The sequence below is a fragment of the Quercus lobata genome, chromosome 7 (genome assembly GCF_001633185.2).
Source record: "Quercus lobata isolate SW786 chromosome 7, ValleyOak3.0 Primary Assembly, whole genome shotgun sequence".
Lineage (NCBI taxonomy): Eukaryota > Viridiplantae > Streptophyta > Magnoliopsida > Fagales > Fagaceae > Quercus > Quercus lobata.
Window position 1 is genome coordinate 1742933 of NC_044910.1, and position 16848 is coordinate 1759780.

General features: G+C 35.1%; 1 protein-coding gene and 1 long non-coding RNA gene across 4 annotated transcripts; one reads left to right on the forward strand and one right to left on the reverse strand.

Moving 5' to 3' along the window:
• Window positions 1–2265: 2265 nt before the first annotated feature.
• LOC115953706 lies at window positions 2266–10325 on the forward strand. Of its 2 annotated transcripts, none has more exons than XR_004083775.1 (5): window positions 2266–2427; window positions 4023–4204; window positions 4391–4448; window positions 4606–4680; window positions 10238–10325. It is a non-coding gene; the product is annotated as an uncharacterized LOC115953706 (long non-coding RNA). The 2 variants fall into 2 exon arrangements; XR_004083774.1 differs by having other exon boundaries at window positions 2267–2427; window positions 4023–4253.
• Window positions 10095–16060, reverse strand: LOC115953703 (serine carboxypeptidase-like 42). Of its 2 annotated transcripts, none has more exons than XM_031071465.1 (8): window positions 15962–16060; window positions 15490–15795; window positions 14532–14639; window positions 14296–14388; window positions 14027–14119; window positions 11735–11820; window positions 11279–11557; window positions 10095–10685 (listed from the first exon to the last, which is right to left on the reverse strand). In XM_031071465.1, the coding sequence occupies exons 2-8, from the start codon at window positions 15776–15778 to the stop codon at window positions 10218–10220; spliced, it is 1416 nt and encodes a 471-aa protein (XP_030927325.1). In that variant the 5' UTR covers window positions 15779–15795; window positions 15962–16060; the 3' UTR covers window positions 10095–10217. The 2 variants fall into 2 exon arrangements, with proteins under 2 accessions (XP_030927325.1, XP_030927326.1); XM_031071466.1 differs by lacking the exon at window positions 15962–16060 and adding an exon at window positions 15924–15943.
• Between the last annotated feature and the right edge of the window lie 788 nt (window positions 16061–16848).

Below are 16848 nucleotides of genomic sequence, written 5' to 3' on the forward strand. Positions count from 1 at the left end.
GATGTGCTTCATGGGCATGAGAGAAGGAAGAGAACTTAAAAATATCTAAGAGAAGGCTGACACCACCGCATTAAATTCCCAACAGCTACTTTACTAGCCGCATTTATGTGGAGAAGACCTTTAAACAGTGCTACCTTGGCTACCGCAACTCACAGAAAGTTAGAAAAGGTGGCTGATGGGACAAGTACTCAAGTGGGGGTTCAGATGATCAACAAGTGGAGGGTGAAGATGACACCAAAGAAGATATATAAGGTAGAAAACTCTCCATGGAGAGGGGGGGAAAAAGAAAAAGAGAAGAATATAGCAATCTAAACTCTCTTAGTATCCTATTGCGATTAACATACAGTAATTCTGTCATTCTCGGACTGAAAGTCCATTGATATCAATGTCTATTATTTGTGCTTGATTGTTATTCTAGTTCAATACTAGCCGTTGTTCAATTCACTAGGATCTAATTCTTTGACCAATTCTTTACAAATTCATTGTATTAGGCTCATTGGACCAAGGCTCATACACATTTGGGCTTGGGCCTCAAATCTTGACCCTACAATCATAATATAAAAATCATTATGATCTTAATATTAAACCACATGCATTGAAACTTGATTCAAAATAAAGCTACATGTCTTAGCTTTCATTCTAATAATCTCAGGCTTCCCAATTCAATCTATAGAATTTACGATAGATTTTTAAGTATCACATGCATACAAAATTTTTCTGTTGACAATATTAAATAGTTTTCCTGTAAATTCACAAAGTATGGTGAAATAGTCTTATTTGAACACGAAATTCAATATGCAAATAGTAGACATGTCAAACACCAACCTCAAAGCCTTCAATTCAGGCACTAGAATTTTTGGCAAACACATATAACAACAAATTAGGAAAACCCCCCAAATTAAGGCATGGTAAAACCATTCCAACAACAAACATCAAAACAGAAAAATCATCAAAATACTCTAAAAAAGTCAGCCCTTCATTCCCCAAATTCATACCTGTACAAAATCAAAATCCTAAATCTCAAAATTGTTACTTTCAACATAACCAAAGCCCAGATAAAAATTCAGTTAACCGAATCTTAAACTCACCAAAATTTCCCATTCAGCCATAGTAAAAACAATACCACTAGGCCTACTACCAAAGAAATAGAGTTCTATTTTCTTACCTTTAGAGCAACTTCATCAAAGGTTGCAAAATTGTAGAAAATACAAAAAGTGGTTAATTTTACACATTTTAACTAAAAAACACCTATATCAGTGCTTGCAAAATTGTACATATATACAAAAGTGATAAAGTAACTGTGCATATATGCATGGTTACTGTAGCTTTGCATTTAATATTTTACCATTTGTTTCTCTTTCCTTCACCTCACTCTCTCTTTTGCATCATTGAAGGAAATAGTAAAAAAAATGTAAAAGAATAAATATTTTATTGAATAAATGTTTAGAATAGATAAATTGATGTGGGTGTTTTATAAAAGTGGATATATAAAATAGAAAAAAGTATATTTTTTTTGCAAAATAGACAGAAATTTTACACCCTCTGATGCGGTTGCTCCCCAACCCACTGAAATGAAATTTGACCTTCATTGGCATGGTGTTCTATTCTTGCTGGAAAGAAAGCGAGGTGGTTCAAGAACTGAATAGGAGAACTTATATGTTGTTTTACCACTTAGACCTTATATTCCTTCCATATTACACTTAACAATTTTACTTAAAAGACCCCATTGTTTTCTTTATTTATGGAAATACTAGAAACTTCATTAAACACTAGAAAAAGAAATTACATTATGGAAAAGAGTTTGTTCAACGAAATAAGAACCCTTTTCAATCCAAACAGAAAAATCATCAATTAACCAAAATACAAAATTGCACATAAAACCTTTTATGTTTAATATATTCCAAAAGTCACCATAATTTATCCATGGGTTCTATAGAAATACGCTACATTTCAAAGGGATTGTGTAGTTTTAATGTAAAAAATTAAATAATAAGATTTTAGATTCAAAATTTGCTGACCGGATTGTGTAGTTTTAATGTAAAAAATTAAATAATAAGATTTTATAGTCAAAATTTCTTGCCAGCATCTTGAGTCCACTTAATAAAATTCTCAATATAATAACTTAGTGTGTATACAATTTAAAAAATATTCAAATATTCAAAGAGACGTAAATGCACTCGTTTCTTAAAAAAATGTTAAATTAAATCATATTGTAACAGGAAGTGGTCAGGCACGTGTTTCTATTTACGTTTGCAACAACTAACAAGCGCGCCCGGAGTTCGAAATGAAAACTTCCTCGAAAGTTGTGTCTAAAACGTGGCATAAACTACAGCCATATAGTTTAGTCCTTCGGGGATACAACCAAGAACCACTCCAACCACAACAGAGCTTGAAGAGGAAATCAGAAACCGCGATTGCTGATGGCAAGTAATTTTCTATACCATAACATTTTTTATATTTATAATTTTCTGATCTGGGTATTTCATAACGTTTATTGAAAAATTATCGTAGTTTTTGTGTTCGGATAAAGCTGTTTCTTGTATAGTGTTCGGGATTTTCAGTTATGTGTTAATTTTGTTTTTGAAGGTGTCAAAAGCTATTTCTTGATTATCTATAACATGCCAAGAAAGTGTCGAAATCTGGAAACTGGGTTCCTAGTTTTCTTTTGGTAGTTGTTGACTTGTTGTGTTGGGTTTTTAGGAAGTGGGTCCTAGTTTTTAAGCACATGAATGTTAGACACCATTGTGTAAAGAGATTGAATTCAATAAGGAAGGGGGAGCAAGAAGGAAACATTTGAGGCTCTTCCTTTTGCTGAGAAAACTTTGCTAGCTCTCAATTTGGAAAGAAATACATTCAAGGCTTAACATGTGTTGCCTAAGATCATCTAGCAATAGTTTCTCTTCAACAAAATAGCTTGCTACATTGGAGGATTCAGAGAGAAGTTTGCCTGATTTAAAATTATTTTTCTTTAGAACTTTATTGGATTGGATGTTAGTTTTGCTTAATCATTCCATATTTTCAGTTAGTGATTTGATAGATTTATGTTATGTGAGTGATTGATTGTATGGTCCCCAGTGACATTGACAAAACTTCATTATTTTTAACAAAAAAAGAACCTTGCTACATTTGTAAGTGCATTAAACAGCCCCGTGTCTTTACATTCCACAACCACTCTGCTAAATCCTGTGACGTGATTTGCATTGCGTGCGAAAGAGTAGTAATTTACATTCTTATAATCAAAGATGAATCACAAACTCTCTCAGACAACGCAGCAAAAACGTCACCTGCACTATCATGAATCACAGCTCCCACACTTAACATTTAGCTTAAACCAAATAACTTTCCACCATTCTACTTTAGGGTAATGCTGCCTAATTTGATCCCAAGCACTAGCAACAATGAAGGACCCTATTTCTTGATTTCTGCTTCATGTATGATTCCTCAGCATTGCTATTGGTTGAAGAACATGTGCTGAATGAACAACCAACAGGATTGGAGCAAGTCCCTGTATAAATACCCAACTTGTAACTCTAATCTCACTAGTAAATAGTGATGCATTTTCTTGGATCTTTCTCTCTAGAATTCTCTATAATTCTCTCCCCAATTCCCTCTCAATTTTGGCTCTCTCTCTCTCTCTCTCTCTATCTCTCTCTCTCTCACACACACACACACACACACACACACACTTCTTCAATAATTCCTTGTTTGATCTCATTATCCCATTATCTCCCTAGTCTAGTTTCTTCTTCAATCCTATTTCTCTAATCTCTAAACACTCAAACACCTAAACAATAACTGTGATCTTTAAATAACCCTCTTGGACCTAACAGATGCTTAAATAAAAGATATTGTAACCCATTGCTTTCCTGAACAAATTGTAAAAGCAATTGTAGATTTGTGAGGAAAGTGCTACGGGTTCTGGATTGAATATTACCTCGAGTCTTGACTATTGCCTTATCACAACAAATGGTCTTAAAAGTTCATTTTATAAGTGCCTTTTTTCTTCTTGTTAATCATTTTAGGAGACAAAGTTGTTGGAAAGCTTGGAAAACCTCTCCATTACAAAAGTGGCACATTCCACAGGATTATTCTCAACTTCATGATCCAGGGAGGTAATATTACATTTGGTGATGGAAGAGGTGAGGATCGGTCTATGGATAGAAGTTTGCTGACAAGAACATTAAGATGAAGCATACTGGACCTGGTAGGACTGGTTTGATTTGTTCCTCAACCCACTGATTTCATTAGTCCTGGTAGTAACATTATTCTTTTTATTTATTAATCTTTTGTACAGGCTCCTGTCAATTGCAAATGCTTGCCCTGAAACAAACAGGGCTTCTGTCAATCATTTTTGCTTATTTTGTGTTGATTATTTTCGTTATCATTGCAGTATGGTTGGTTGTTGTTTTGTTCAAGACTATTGGGAGATTTCCGTTTCCTCTTTGTTGGTAATAATTCCTTAACTGTAGCTTTGACTTTATTTTCTAAAAGTAAGTTACTTATTAGTTATTTAATATCAAAAAGTTACTTATTAGTTATTATATACTTCATTTGGAAATTATTTACTCATTTTACCCAAAATTTCCATTTTGCTGTTCATTGCAGTTTTGTAGTACCAATTTTTCACTGCCTGTCCTAATAGCAGAGAAGTTAGTTTAAATGAAGTATATCTCTGAACTGGTAAGTGATCCAACTCCAATTATTTCTACTTGCTGGGCATGTGAGTGTAATTTTGGAGGAACGCCTCCCATCTCCTCCATCCCACTCTCTACATTGGGAGTTTTGGTTCCTCTTTTGTGAAATAAAGTTTCTAATTAAAAAAAAAAAAATATATATATATATATATATATAATCAGTGAATTTTCACAAAAATGAAGTCCAATTATTTCTAAGTGATAAGTTTTCTTACTTTCCAATTGAAATGAATGCTAGGAATAGATATTTTATTATATTGTGATACTTGTTAGTACTATAATCATCAATAATGTTGGAATTTTATATAATTTCTCCTATATCGAGTCATTGGATTTAATGAAAAACTAAGTTTCTACTTTACTACCGTATTTAGTCATTTTACTCCATTTAATCAAAATTACAGTCTTATCCATCTTTTATTGGTCTAAGGTATTTTTGTCTTGTGTAAATTTCTTGTAGTGTCCTACTTCATTCCAGAGTTTTAGAAGTTTTGTTAGCCTACCAATACTCTAACAGTCATTGGGGATTAATTTTTAATTACTAAACAATGTCCTGTTCAATTGGAATCTAAGCTTATATGTGCTTATGTGGATTGCTTGTTAGTAATTCAGTAGAAAATGATTCATAGTTTATTTAAACCACAATTCTATGTTCTACATGAAAATTATTTGTATGAGAAAGATATTGCTGCCAAACATGGTCTAAGTTTTTAGTTCTAAATATCGTTGATATCTTTTTGCATTAATTTTTCTAGCATTATTATTATTTCACAATCTTGGTATTCATCCATCTCAAAATGCTGATCTTGACAATGAAATTAATTGTGCCTTTTGGGAAGAGCTCATAGTATATTGGTGCATTGTAAACTTGTATGGCTTAGAAAAGGAGCACATGGTAGTGGCACACACATCATTGCAATGCTACATACAAATCTCTCAATATCATTTGGTAATCCCTAGAGCCTTTGTGTGTGTGTGTGTTTTTCAGAGAGCTTATTTTAAGGAAGGTAAATGAACAAGTGGAACTTTGGGCATTTGGCACATGGTTTAAATAATGGAGGGATTTTTATTTATTTGCTGAATCGTAAAATAACATTGAAACAAACTAGAAACAGAACTACAACCAGTAAACAACTACACAAACTATCTACCCAAAGCAGAAAGCAAAAAGGAAAAAAGGAAAAGATAAAAAAACACCACCCAGAATTACTTAAGGTCTCTCTGTGAGCACTAAACTAGAAACACAATGAGGAAGATTCCTTGGACTTAAGAAGCCAAAAAAAGACTGAGATTCACCCCAGTTAGCAAGCATGTGAGCAGCCATATTCCCCTGCCTATTCACCCATAGAAAGCCAAACTTTGAACTCGCCATATTCTTTATCAAGGCTTTGATATCATGAATTAGCTGAGAATATTCCCAGTTTAGAGTTGTGGTTTTGCATGTAACCGCTTCAATGATTTCTTTGGCATCCCCTTCAATGATCACCTTATGCATTTTATGCAGCACATAAATTTCTACTGCCCTTCTTATGCTAGAGCTTCTGCTACTAAAGGTGAACATGCTACTGTCTTTCCCACCCATGCCTCTAAACACTCCCTTTTTGAATTTCTCTCTACCCGAGCATAAGTGGCTTTCCCATCTCTCCATGATGCATCCACATTGATCTTTATCCAATATGGGGGAGGAGACTAGACAACTCTATTGTTTATGCTCTTATTAAGTTTTCCTTTGTCTCTCACTTTAATAAAGCTTTGAGAAAGCAAGTGGATTTTAGTGGGAATCATTTCAACACTTAGTTTTCCTTTTCAGAAAATCACCTCATTTCTACATCTCCATAGTACTTTGCAAACCACTGCAACTCTCACAATTCTTCTTTACTTAGTTGATTGCCAAGTAGTTTAGCAGGAGGATCTAGTAAAAGAGAAACAAAATCAACAGGTGACTCTGCTCTAAAATCTTCCCATTTTAATCCCCATATAGCACCAAACCATACCATTCTAGCAACTGGACATGTTTGGAACAAATGAATTTCTGTCTTATCCTCCCCACATAAACAACATGTTGAATTGAGTAAGTTAAGCCTGGCTGCAAGGCTTGCTCTAACTGGCAAAGCCCCCACAGCAATTCTCCACAACAGTATTCTCCACCCCTCATGTATCTTAGCTTTCCATAATTTCTTCCAGACTTCATCTCTATTTTGTTGGAATCTTCCTGATTGGTCCAGTCAGTATGCTGATTTCACAGAGAATGCCCCAGTTTATCCACCAACCCAAACTACCCTATCCTCCAAAGGTGATCTAGGTATCGGGATATTTTGTATTGCAACGACTGATTCCTCATCAAACAGATCTCTAATCTACTCTAAATCCCATCTACCCAAGTTCCAATCAGTTAGTTCAGCAACAACCATATCTCCCTGTGTAGTTTCGTTATTTTTTGGTTTTGGTTTAAAGCCATCGGCCCAAGGGATCCAAGAGTCCTTCCACGCATCTAAAATTACTCCTCGACCCACTATAAAACATAATCCTTTGCTCACAACATCTCGACAACTCTCTCCAAACCCATGAGGCATTCTTCACATGTCTTTCTCTCAACCAATCCTCCACTCTTCCATACTTGGCTCTAAGAAGTTTAACATATAATTTATCTGGGCAAGACACAAACTGCCATCCAATTTTTGAAAGAAGGGCTGTATTCAAATCCTTGAACCTCCCAAAACCGAGACCACCACATTGTTTTGGTTGGCAAATGTGATCCCAAGCCTTTAAAGCAAGGAATCTTGATTTATTTTCTCGAGGCTTCCACCAAAATTTTCTTACTTTAGCATCAAGCTCCTCACAGATTTTGTGAGGGACTCTAAAAGCAGACATGACATACACTTTTTACTCCACCCATTTAGCTTTGCTTGAAGCTTATCTTTCAGGAAATTGAAATCTTCAGATCTTCGATCTTTTTATAAGGAAAAGAGGACTACCCAGATATTTAGAATCCAAATTAATTGTCCTGCAGCCCCAATTTCTTGATAAGCTTTGGAGTGAAGCTCCAGAAACATTCTTTGATGTGAATATGCCAGATTTTGCAAGATTCACTGTTTGGCCAGACCATCTGCAATATTTTTCTACACAATCAGCCATAACCTCCACTTCATTTCTTCTAGTTACTTTGACGCCTTTCAAGGAGCCCAACTGCTCCTCTTAGCAACAATCTAGACAATACTTCTGCACAAATAATAAAAAGGTAGGGTGAAAGTGGGTCACTTCTTGAAGGGTCTATTCTACTACATGGGCTACCATTTAATAACAATGTGAAACTCACAACACTGTCTCATTAGGGTGATAAATTTCTCCCCAAACCCGAAACCCTTCAAAACTGTCAATATGAAACTCCATTCAACCTTATCATAGGCCTTTTGCATGTCTAAATAGCTTTATTCTCGCCTGGCCTATCCCTTGACTTTTCCTCCTGAAGTTGTGAACAATTTCCTGCACTACAATCAAGTTTTCTGCTATCTATTTGGAATTCTTTTACTTTGTAGAGGGTGTGCAAATTGTACACTAGAATCTCGAATGAGAATGAAGTCCCATTTCACTGTCCCACGTTAGCTTTGATTTTAGTTCACAGAAACAGAAGCACCACTAATCGTCAGCTCTTTGGTCCCATCTCCTCTCCTGCGTTGTCTCCCTCTTCCTGATCTCAGTCGAGACTCCAGTCTAATTAGTTTAGTTTATTTTTCAAAAAATTTATTAAGGCCAAGGAAGTAAAAATATATTTTTATGTCACATTTAAGATGGATTTTTAAATGGGTATTAGAATTTTTTTTTTTTTTTTTAAATGGGTGTAGTGATGTTTATTTTTTAATATATATTATGATGATATGACATATTAAATTGAAGTGATAAAACTTATATTTTATACTACAATATAAAATTTAATCTCTTTAAAATATTAGAGAACATTTTGACAAGGATAAATACTAGGAATCAAAATAGTAGTGAAATCAATATTAATGTTACAGGTCAAAATAAAAATTTTGAGAAAATTTCCAAAAGAAACCCCAAAGGTTATTTCTTGTAACAAACTAAACCATAACATTTTAATTTTGTCTTTTTAAATCCTAGACTTTATAAATCATGATGTTCTAGACATTATGTTTATATATATAAAAAAACTATAAATGGATTACTTTTCTTAGTAGCTAGTCATTACTTCAATTATTCTTTCTTAAAAATATTGTTCCCTATTTATTATTATGTTTGATATATATATATATATATATATATTTATTGGTGTTATCCTCTTGTGTTTTGTACTCTCTATTCTCTAATATGAGAAAAAGGCAACTTCTCATGGCAAGTAACAGTGCCGTTTGGGTATAATGCAAGAAAATATTTTATTTTATTTTCACCAAATGAGTTACTCTATTAATGAATTTTACTAAATATAGATATTGTTCGGAGCCTTAGAGGTAAAATTTTTCTCTTTTCATAAAAAAGAGGTGTTGCTAAAAATAAAAAATTAAAGGTAAAATGTCACGATTTCATATATTTATTTATTTTTGAGATTATATATATATATATATATATTTTTTTTTTTTTTTGTGGTGTGGGCTTTTTACTTTTTAGGCTTTCCATTGTCAAAATTCAAGGAAAATTCAAAACAAATGAATGGGCCCACCATTCCACTAAGTTTTGCCAGGCTGCGCCAGCCACTCCTCCATTACCTTCCATCAACTTTCACCTCTCTCAACTGGTCAAATTATGGACAAATCCATCAGTTTTCACCTCTCAAGGCTGTGTCAAATTCTGGAGAGAGTATCTTGAGAGATCCACCGAACATGCACATATATTAACATGAAAATGGAGAGAGGTTACTGAAGCACTTCGAGGTAGAGCACTCACAATAACCCATCGGAAAAGTCTTCCAGACGAGTCTCCATCGTCAAGAATCCCCCGCAGGCGCTTCCTCTAGCACTGTTGTCGATCTCGACAAGCTTTTTAATCTATCGCTTAGATTTTAGCTGATCTGTTTGTTGTTTCTAAAAAACCAAAAATGCTAAATTGTTTTCTACGTCTCAACCTGTTGAAACAACCAACTCTATATAGCTAACTCAAATCACACGTAAATTGCACTGAACTATTTTTCTGAGAGAGAGATGATAAACTGTACTTGTTCTATTAGATTTGTTAACATGGGGCTTGTTTGTCTGCTGAGAAAAGATTGGGAAATGAGCTTTACGGAAGATAATAAATCAATTTATTACTCTAACGCTGCTGTCTGGCCTACAATTTAATTTCCCTATATTTTCTGCCAAGACAAACAGATTTGCTTGGCCTTTGAAAGGTGAAGCGGCTAACCAAACACACACAGTCTCAAAGCACATACATGATACACCCATCAACTGAAAGTCCAAGACAAACCCAAATTCATATTATTATATAATCCATACAATATATTAGTTTAACCAACTCAACCAGGGTAACAAAATTCTTAACTATATATCAGCTAGCTAGCCTTTGCTGTACTTAGTTTCGAGATGGTGCAGGTGTTGTTTTGTGATTGGCTAAAGTGCTCGCTGAAGCTGGAATATATGTGTCTGGACTCGGAGCAGATGGCGGAGTATAATCCCTAAGAAGCTTTCGGCGTAGCAAAGAAAATTCCGGCAAGGGTGGTGGTGCAGCTTTGTGATTGGTTGAAGCTGGGATATAGGTGGCTGGATTCGGAGTAGATGCCCGAGTATAACCCTTAAGAAGCTTTCGGCGTTGGAAAGGAAACTCCGGCGATGGTGCAGGTGCCGTTTTGTGATTGGTTGAAGAGCTTGTTGAAGCTGGGATATAGGTGTCTGGATTCGGAGCAGCTGGCTGAGAATAACCCTTAAGAAGCTCTCGATGTAGCGAAGGAATATCACTAGCCAAGGCTTTTCTGCTGAACCAGGTGTCGCCGGTCGTCGGAGAATTGGACACAGGCAGAGAGGTTGGAAGGACTTGAGCTTGCTGTAGTGCAGGCATACTTATCAGTACGAAAAGCATATTCCGAGATGGTAGCATCTTAATTTAGAGTATGAGATGGTTTCAAAAAAAAATTCTGTGAATAAAGTGGGGGTGCAATTTTCCTTTTTATTTATTTTTTCTTTTTTTAATTTATTTGCAATTTCTTTAAAATCGTTTTCTTTAATGAAATATATACACTTGTATGCACTAGCCAAATATTTGACTGTTGGACATCAAACTAACCTCCATTGAAAGCATGGTGAAATTATTTCGCCCTTTCCAATTACTCATATGTCTAAACCGGACTTAAAATGAATATAATATCAAGAAATGAGAAATTAGTAAAAGAAATTAAAACATTTAAACATAGTTTTAATTTGTGATTTTAGGATTATGTATGCAACTTCCCAACCATTTATAAAAAGTATATAAATGTGGGTCTCGTTAGAAATCATGGGTTGCAAGCTTTGTATCACCTAAAGCGGAGGTCGGGAAGACCGTCATTGGGGCAACATAAAAAGCAACTTAGAACAAAAACTTAAGACGGATAACAATAATAATAATAACAGAAAAAAGAAAGAAAGAAAGGAGGATACCACTTTCCGAAGTCTCAGCTCTTGCTCGGCTATAGAAGGATAACAAATATCAAGGATCACATCGTAATTGTCTATATATGCGCCAACAATGTTGTTTGCTTCATTTATGGCGTTGTTACAAGTGTCCGTCTGATTGTGAGGACTTGCGAAGACATAATCATCAAAATCACATTTGTTCATGATGGTAAGGCCAACTTCATCAGAAATCATTCCATGTGACCAGAAGAATTCGTAGGTTGCTGGAACATCCCGATCAAGTCTTAGAAGTTGATTTCCAATCTAACCAGAGAAAAAAGGTGAACAGATTAGATGGATTGTACAACAATTGCATGATTCCAAAGAAAATATTTTGAAAATTTATATATATATATATATATATATATATAAAAATCAAAGTGAAGAGCTTTGATTATGAAGAAATTCAGAGATATCAATTAAAATGCTCATTTTTCTTACAGCAACCCCTTTGATATTGAACTTGAAACCCGTTGAGTGTGCATTATAGTCCAGTAGAGCAATAGCCAATTGTGGTATGTAATGCCCTACACAACGACATATAACCATGTAAGGAACTTATAGAAACTAATGAAGCAGTAGGAGGAAAGAAACAAAAATAGGGAAACAGAAAGATCTTAATTGAAATACTCACATTCAGAGCTGTCAATAAGTTCAATTATATTATTAAAAAATAAAAACAAAATAAAAAACTTATATTTTTCAGGAAAATATAATACAACTTTTAAGTCCCTTCAAGAAAAAAGCAACAAATTTGTCCATGTGCTCCATGTTTTATAAAAGACAATCAAAAGCTCTTGAAGTGGTAAATCCTGTTGTTTTCCTCTCCTTTCTCATTTTCGAATTAATAGAAAGAAAAAAAAATTCTATAGGAGTATCCAAAATTAAATAATAATAATAATAATAATAATCTGGTTGTAGAATGAAACTTTAAGATGATTCACGTTAGGAATGCTATATGCCTTAGAGCATCCACAGCAGGTGTGGCATAATTTATGTCATTTTGCTACACTAAAAACCTATTTTATTATTTTACCATATCATTTTACAACATCTCATTTATCAGATGTCTTATCATTCAATTCTATACATTAAAATAATATTTACTACGTATTGAAATAATATATTTCCTCCTCCCTATCATCACCATCAACAACAACAACTCACACCAGCAGATTAACCGCCACAGCCCACAACCACCGGCCACCCCCACATATCAACCACCGACAATATCAGCCACTGCTACCACACACACACACACACACACACACACACAAATCTCACACCTACAACCCGATCAACCTACCACCATTAACCAAAATCAACTAACCAACAACAATCAAAACAACCAACCACCAAAAGAGAGAGAGAGAGAGATCGGAGAGATCAGAGAGCGATGAAGATGATGATGGCCCTTCTCGTCTTGGACGTCGGCGATGATGATGGCTCGTGCGCCATGAGCGGCAAACTCGCAAGGCTTGGCTCGGCAAACTCGATGGCTTGCGCCTCCAGTGATAATGGCCACCGTCAAACTGATCTTAAATTAAAGGGAAAAGAGAGAACGAAGGGAATCGGTGGCTGAGAAGAGAAGGAATCGGTGAGAGAGAACAGAGGTGAGAGAGAAGAGAGAAGAGAGAGAAAAGAGAATAAAAAAGGATTAAAACTTATACCATCTGATTCCGTACCGTTGCAAATTTACAATAGTACTGTAGCTGTGTGTTATAATTTTTGGAATTTAGCACATCTAATAAAACTCTATTTTTATGTTTAGTGTGACAAATATACCAAATATTTGACATTTGACACATTTGTCACACTTGCTGTGAATACTCTTATGTTTGTTTAATTTATCGAAAAGGCCCAAAATAACCGCTGCATCCGGAATTGTAACAATATTTTATTCCTTTTTTTACTGTTTGCTTTAGCTGATTGATATTTTGTCTCATTTCTCTCTCTCACCGGTCACTTATCTCTTCTCTCTCTCTTTTTTCTTTTTCTTCTTTTCAGTTCTGATTCTCATTCAATCCCTCCCCCTCTCTCGTCCCTTTCTGTGTGGATCGGTGCCCTTTCTATCTCTCTCGCACCCTCACTCTCTCGACCTCCCACAATGACATAACCCCGTGGCCGAAGCTCTAAGCCGTAGCGCTCTCTCTCTAAACCAAAAATTACGACCACCGCGAGCCACCACCAGTGGCCCTCTTGGGTTCCCTCTCTATTTTCTATTTTCTTTTCTCTTATTTTCTTTTTATTTTTCCGTTGCTCTTTGATTTATGAAAGTTCCCCGTTTTATTGCTTGCCTGTTTGTGGGTTTAGGGATCTAATTTTCTTTTTGGGTTTTAGGATTTGGAAAAAAAAAAATTGATTTGGGTTTGGGTTTGGGGGTTTGAAAAGGGGATTTGGATTTTACTGTGGTTGTTGGTGCGTCTGAGTTGTGGGTGCAATTTGATTTGGGGTGATGGGGTTATGGGTTTTGCTGTGGTTGTTTGTATGTGTGTTTGAAAATGTGTTTGTGCAAGCATGCTCTGTTTCTATGGAATCGGTGTTCGCTGTGTGTGAGAGCAGGAATAGGTGCTGCCGTGTGTCTGTGTGTGAGAATGAAATATATTTTATTGTATAATTATATTATTGTAAAATAAAAGTTGATACGTTGAAAGTTTTGTAAAATAATATAAAATAATTGATAAAGTAACTTTCTGATATGATAAAATAATGGGACGCGAATGCTCTAGTTACCTGCGTAGCTTTCTCCTATGAGAAACAGTTCTCTGGATTTGAAGTCTGGAAACTTCTCGTACCATTTCAACATAAATACAAGCACATCCTTAGCTGCCACAAATAAGAGAATGAGCTTGGAACATGTTATAGTGGAACAAATTTTTGGGAAGCCAAAATAATCTGAATATTTATATGACATACTTTTTTCATTCTTGCAGTCAATCCTATGAAATTAGCACACACTAGATCAATTTAAAAGGAAAAAGAATGCGAGCTATTCTCATTACCAGTGGAGGCATCTCCACAAGTATGATCTGAACCTGTGTTCGAGTATGACCATCCTACTCCAGCAGGTGACTCAACAAAAAGGAGATTTGATGCTACAGAACAGAAAGAATAGGAACAATTTGATGGATGCATTAGTATCACAATTTAAAAATTTTAAACAAAGGGAACTTTAGTCCATACTTCATGAGCCAGCCAAATGAAAACAAAGTTCAACATAATATGCTAAGTGACTTACCTCTACTCCATGACATTGAATTTTTTCGAAGGCTTCGACCATCACCTCTAGGATAAAATGGACCCAACTCTGCAAAGGCACCTCCTCCAATAGAGGAACAACCTGGACCTGAACACAGAAAGTTACATCAATAATTGTGTATAAAAGTCTCACACTTAAAAAATAGTTTCACAGTTCCCTGTCACTGTAAACGAATGAATTTTATTTAGTACTAATAAAATTTACTTCCTTTCCCATCCTTATTAATCAAGCCCATAACTCTTCAATTGGAAGCTCATGGGACAACAAAATTAGTACTCTCCCCATCTCACTTCTAAAACTAACGAGGGAACCAGCAAATAGTAATTTAGTAGAGTTTCATTCCCTAGGATCAATCAAAATTGAGTTGCTAAATGTCTGAATCTAAAACAAAGATTTTACATTTAAAAAGGTTTAAATGTAATGTATTCACCAAAAGATTAGAGATGAAGTGCCTGTTGTAGAATTCCAAGTTTTGCATTTGCCAAGGAAATATTCTGATTCGCTTTTTTGACAGACAATTGGACCACTGTATCATACTTAAAGAAGCTAAATTGAATTCTAAATTCTAAACAGGATATCTTTTTTTTTTTTATGCTTTAAGAGTCCTCAAATTTGGGCACCTAATTATTTGGAAAAGGCAAAAAAAAAAAAAAAGCACAGATGAGGGAGCAAAATTTAATTTGGCATAGGGAAAAAACAGAAAACTTGAAAAGAGTTAAAAAAAGAGAAGAATAACTTTCTACATAGGAAGGGAAACTAAGTAAGCACAAGATCCAGAAGTACAATGAAGTAACAGGTTCAAGATTATGAAAAGAGACAAAGTAGAAGGAACAGTCTCACTTAAATACTTAAGTTACAAACATCATATGATGACGAAGTGCAAGAACAATTGAACAGAACATACAATAATATATAAGAAGTTAAGAACAAAACCAACCTCCATTGAGCCACAGAGCTAGGGGCTTCTTGTCCGTTTGGCTCTCTGCCTCAACAAAATAGTAAAACAGACTCCTTCCTGCCTTGACATCCACATCAACATACCCAGCATACTGTCTAAACTCAACCTTAGGCTGTCCAGGCAGTTTCACAACCAGATCCTCAACTGGGTACCCCTTCACACTAACCCCCAACAACACCAACAACACAACCAAAACCCAACTAAACCAAAAATGACCCATCTCAGGAATTCTCAAGATACTCTCAAAAAACCCCACTCTTTTATTCATTCCCTAGAGAATTCCCTCTGTTACAGCAAAAAAGTAGCATAAGTATGAATAACCCAAAAAAAAAAGAGTTAATACAGTAATAATTAATGAATATAATGCATTTTTTAAGACAAATTCGGAGAGATTATTTGGTTATAACAGGCACCTGAATTCTAAGAAATAGCAGAGAGATTAAAAGCTCACCCCTAACCGAAAACTCTGAGGATTTTGGTGCTGAGAGAGAGAATGGGAATCGAATTGGATCAGAAAAAAATGAGACGGAAATTAAAGAGCGAAAGAGTGGGAATATTTATAGTGGGTGGTGGGAGCGTGGAAACGACGACGTAATGGGAGGAAGAAACAGCTAAGCAGATTACAAAAACAGGAAAAACAAGAATGTGATGGGCGTTTGGTATTTTTTTTTTATATATTGGTTTTTTGGTTTGTAACTGAAATTGGAAGAGAGAGCAGAGAGAGTATTGATTTTTAGTGACAAAGGAGAGTCGGTTTGTTGTTGCTACTTGCAACTGATTTTGTTACGCGGGTTTCGTGCAAGAGGTGTGGGGTCCGGGGATAAAGTTTCCCTGATTAACTCTTTCCAAACTATGACGTGTCAGCATCAAAATTGACACCTGTCCAACTCATTTAAAGCTGAAATTCAAGAGCACCCGTCAGTTCAAACGTTAGACCACTTTTCCATATCTTCCTTTATTAAAAAAAAAATTTCTCACATCATCACCTAAACCTAAATATAATGCAGTTTTTAAGACAAATTCAGATTCTGTTATACTATATCTCAATGGAATTTATTTGGTTATAACAGGCACCTGAATTCTGCCGTGCTGCGTTGCTTTAACGAAAAAGACGCAATATATTTCTGAAGTTAAAAGGACTGGTTTTTATAGAAGTTGCTGTGTGCTACATTGTCCAGCACATAGTGCCAGGTTAACAAGTTTTTTTTTTTTTTTTTAATTTTAAGATTTATTTGGGATCCGATTATTTTGCTGAAATTGAAATTTTTTACTGAAAGTACTATACGTAAAGGTAAAAATTAACTGAAATAGTATCTTGAAACTCATGCATAGTACTAA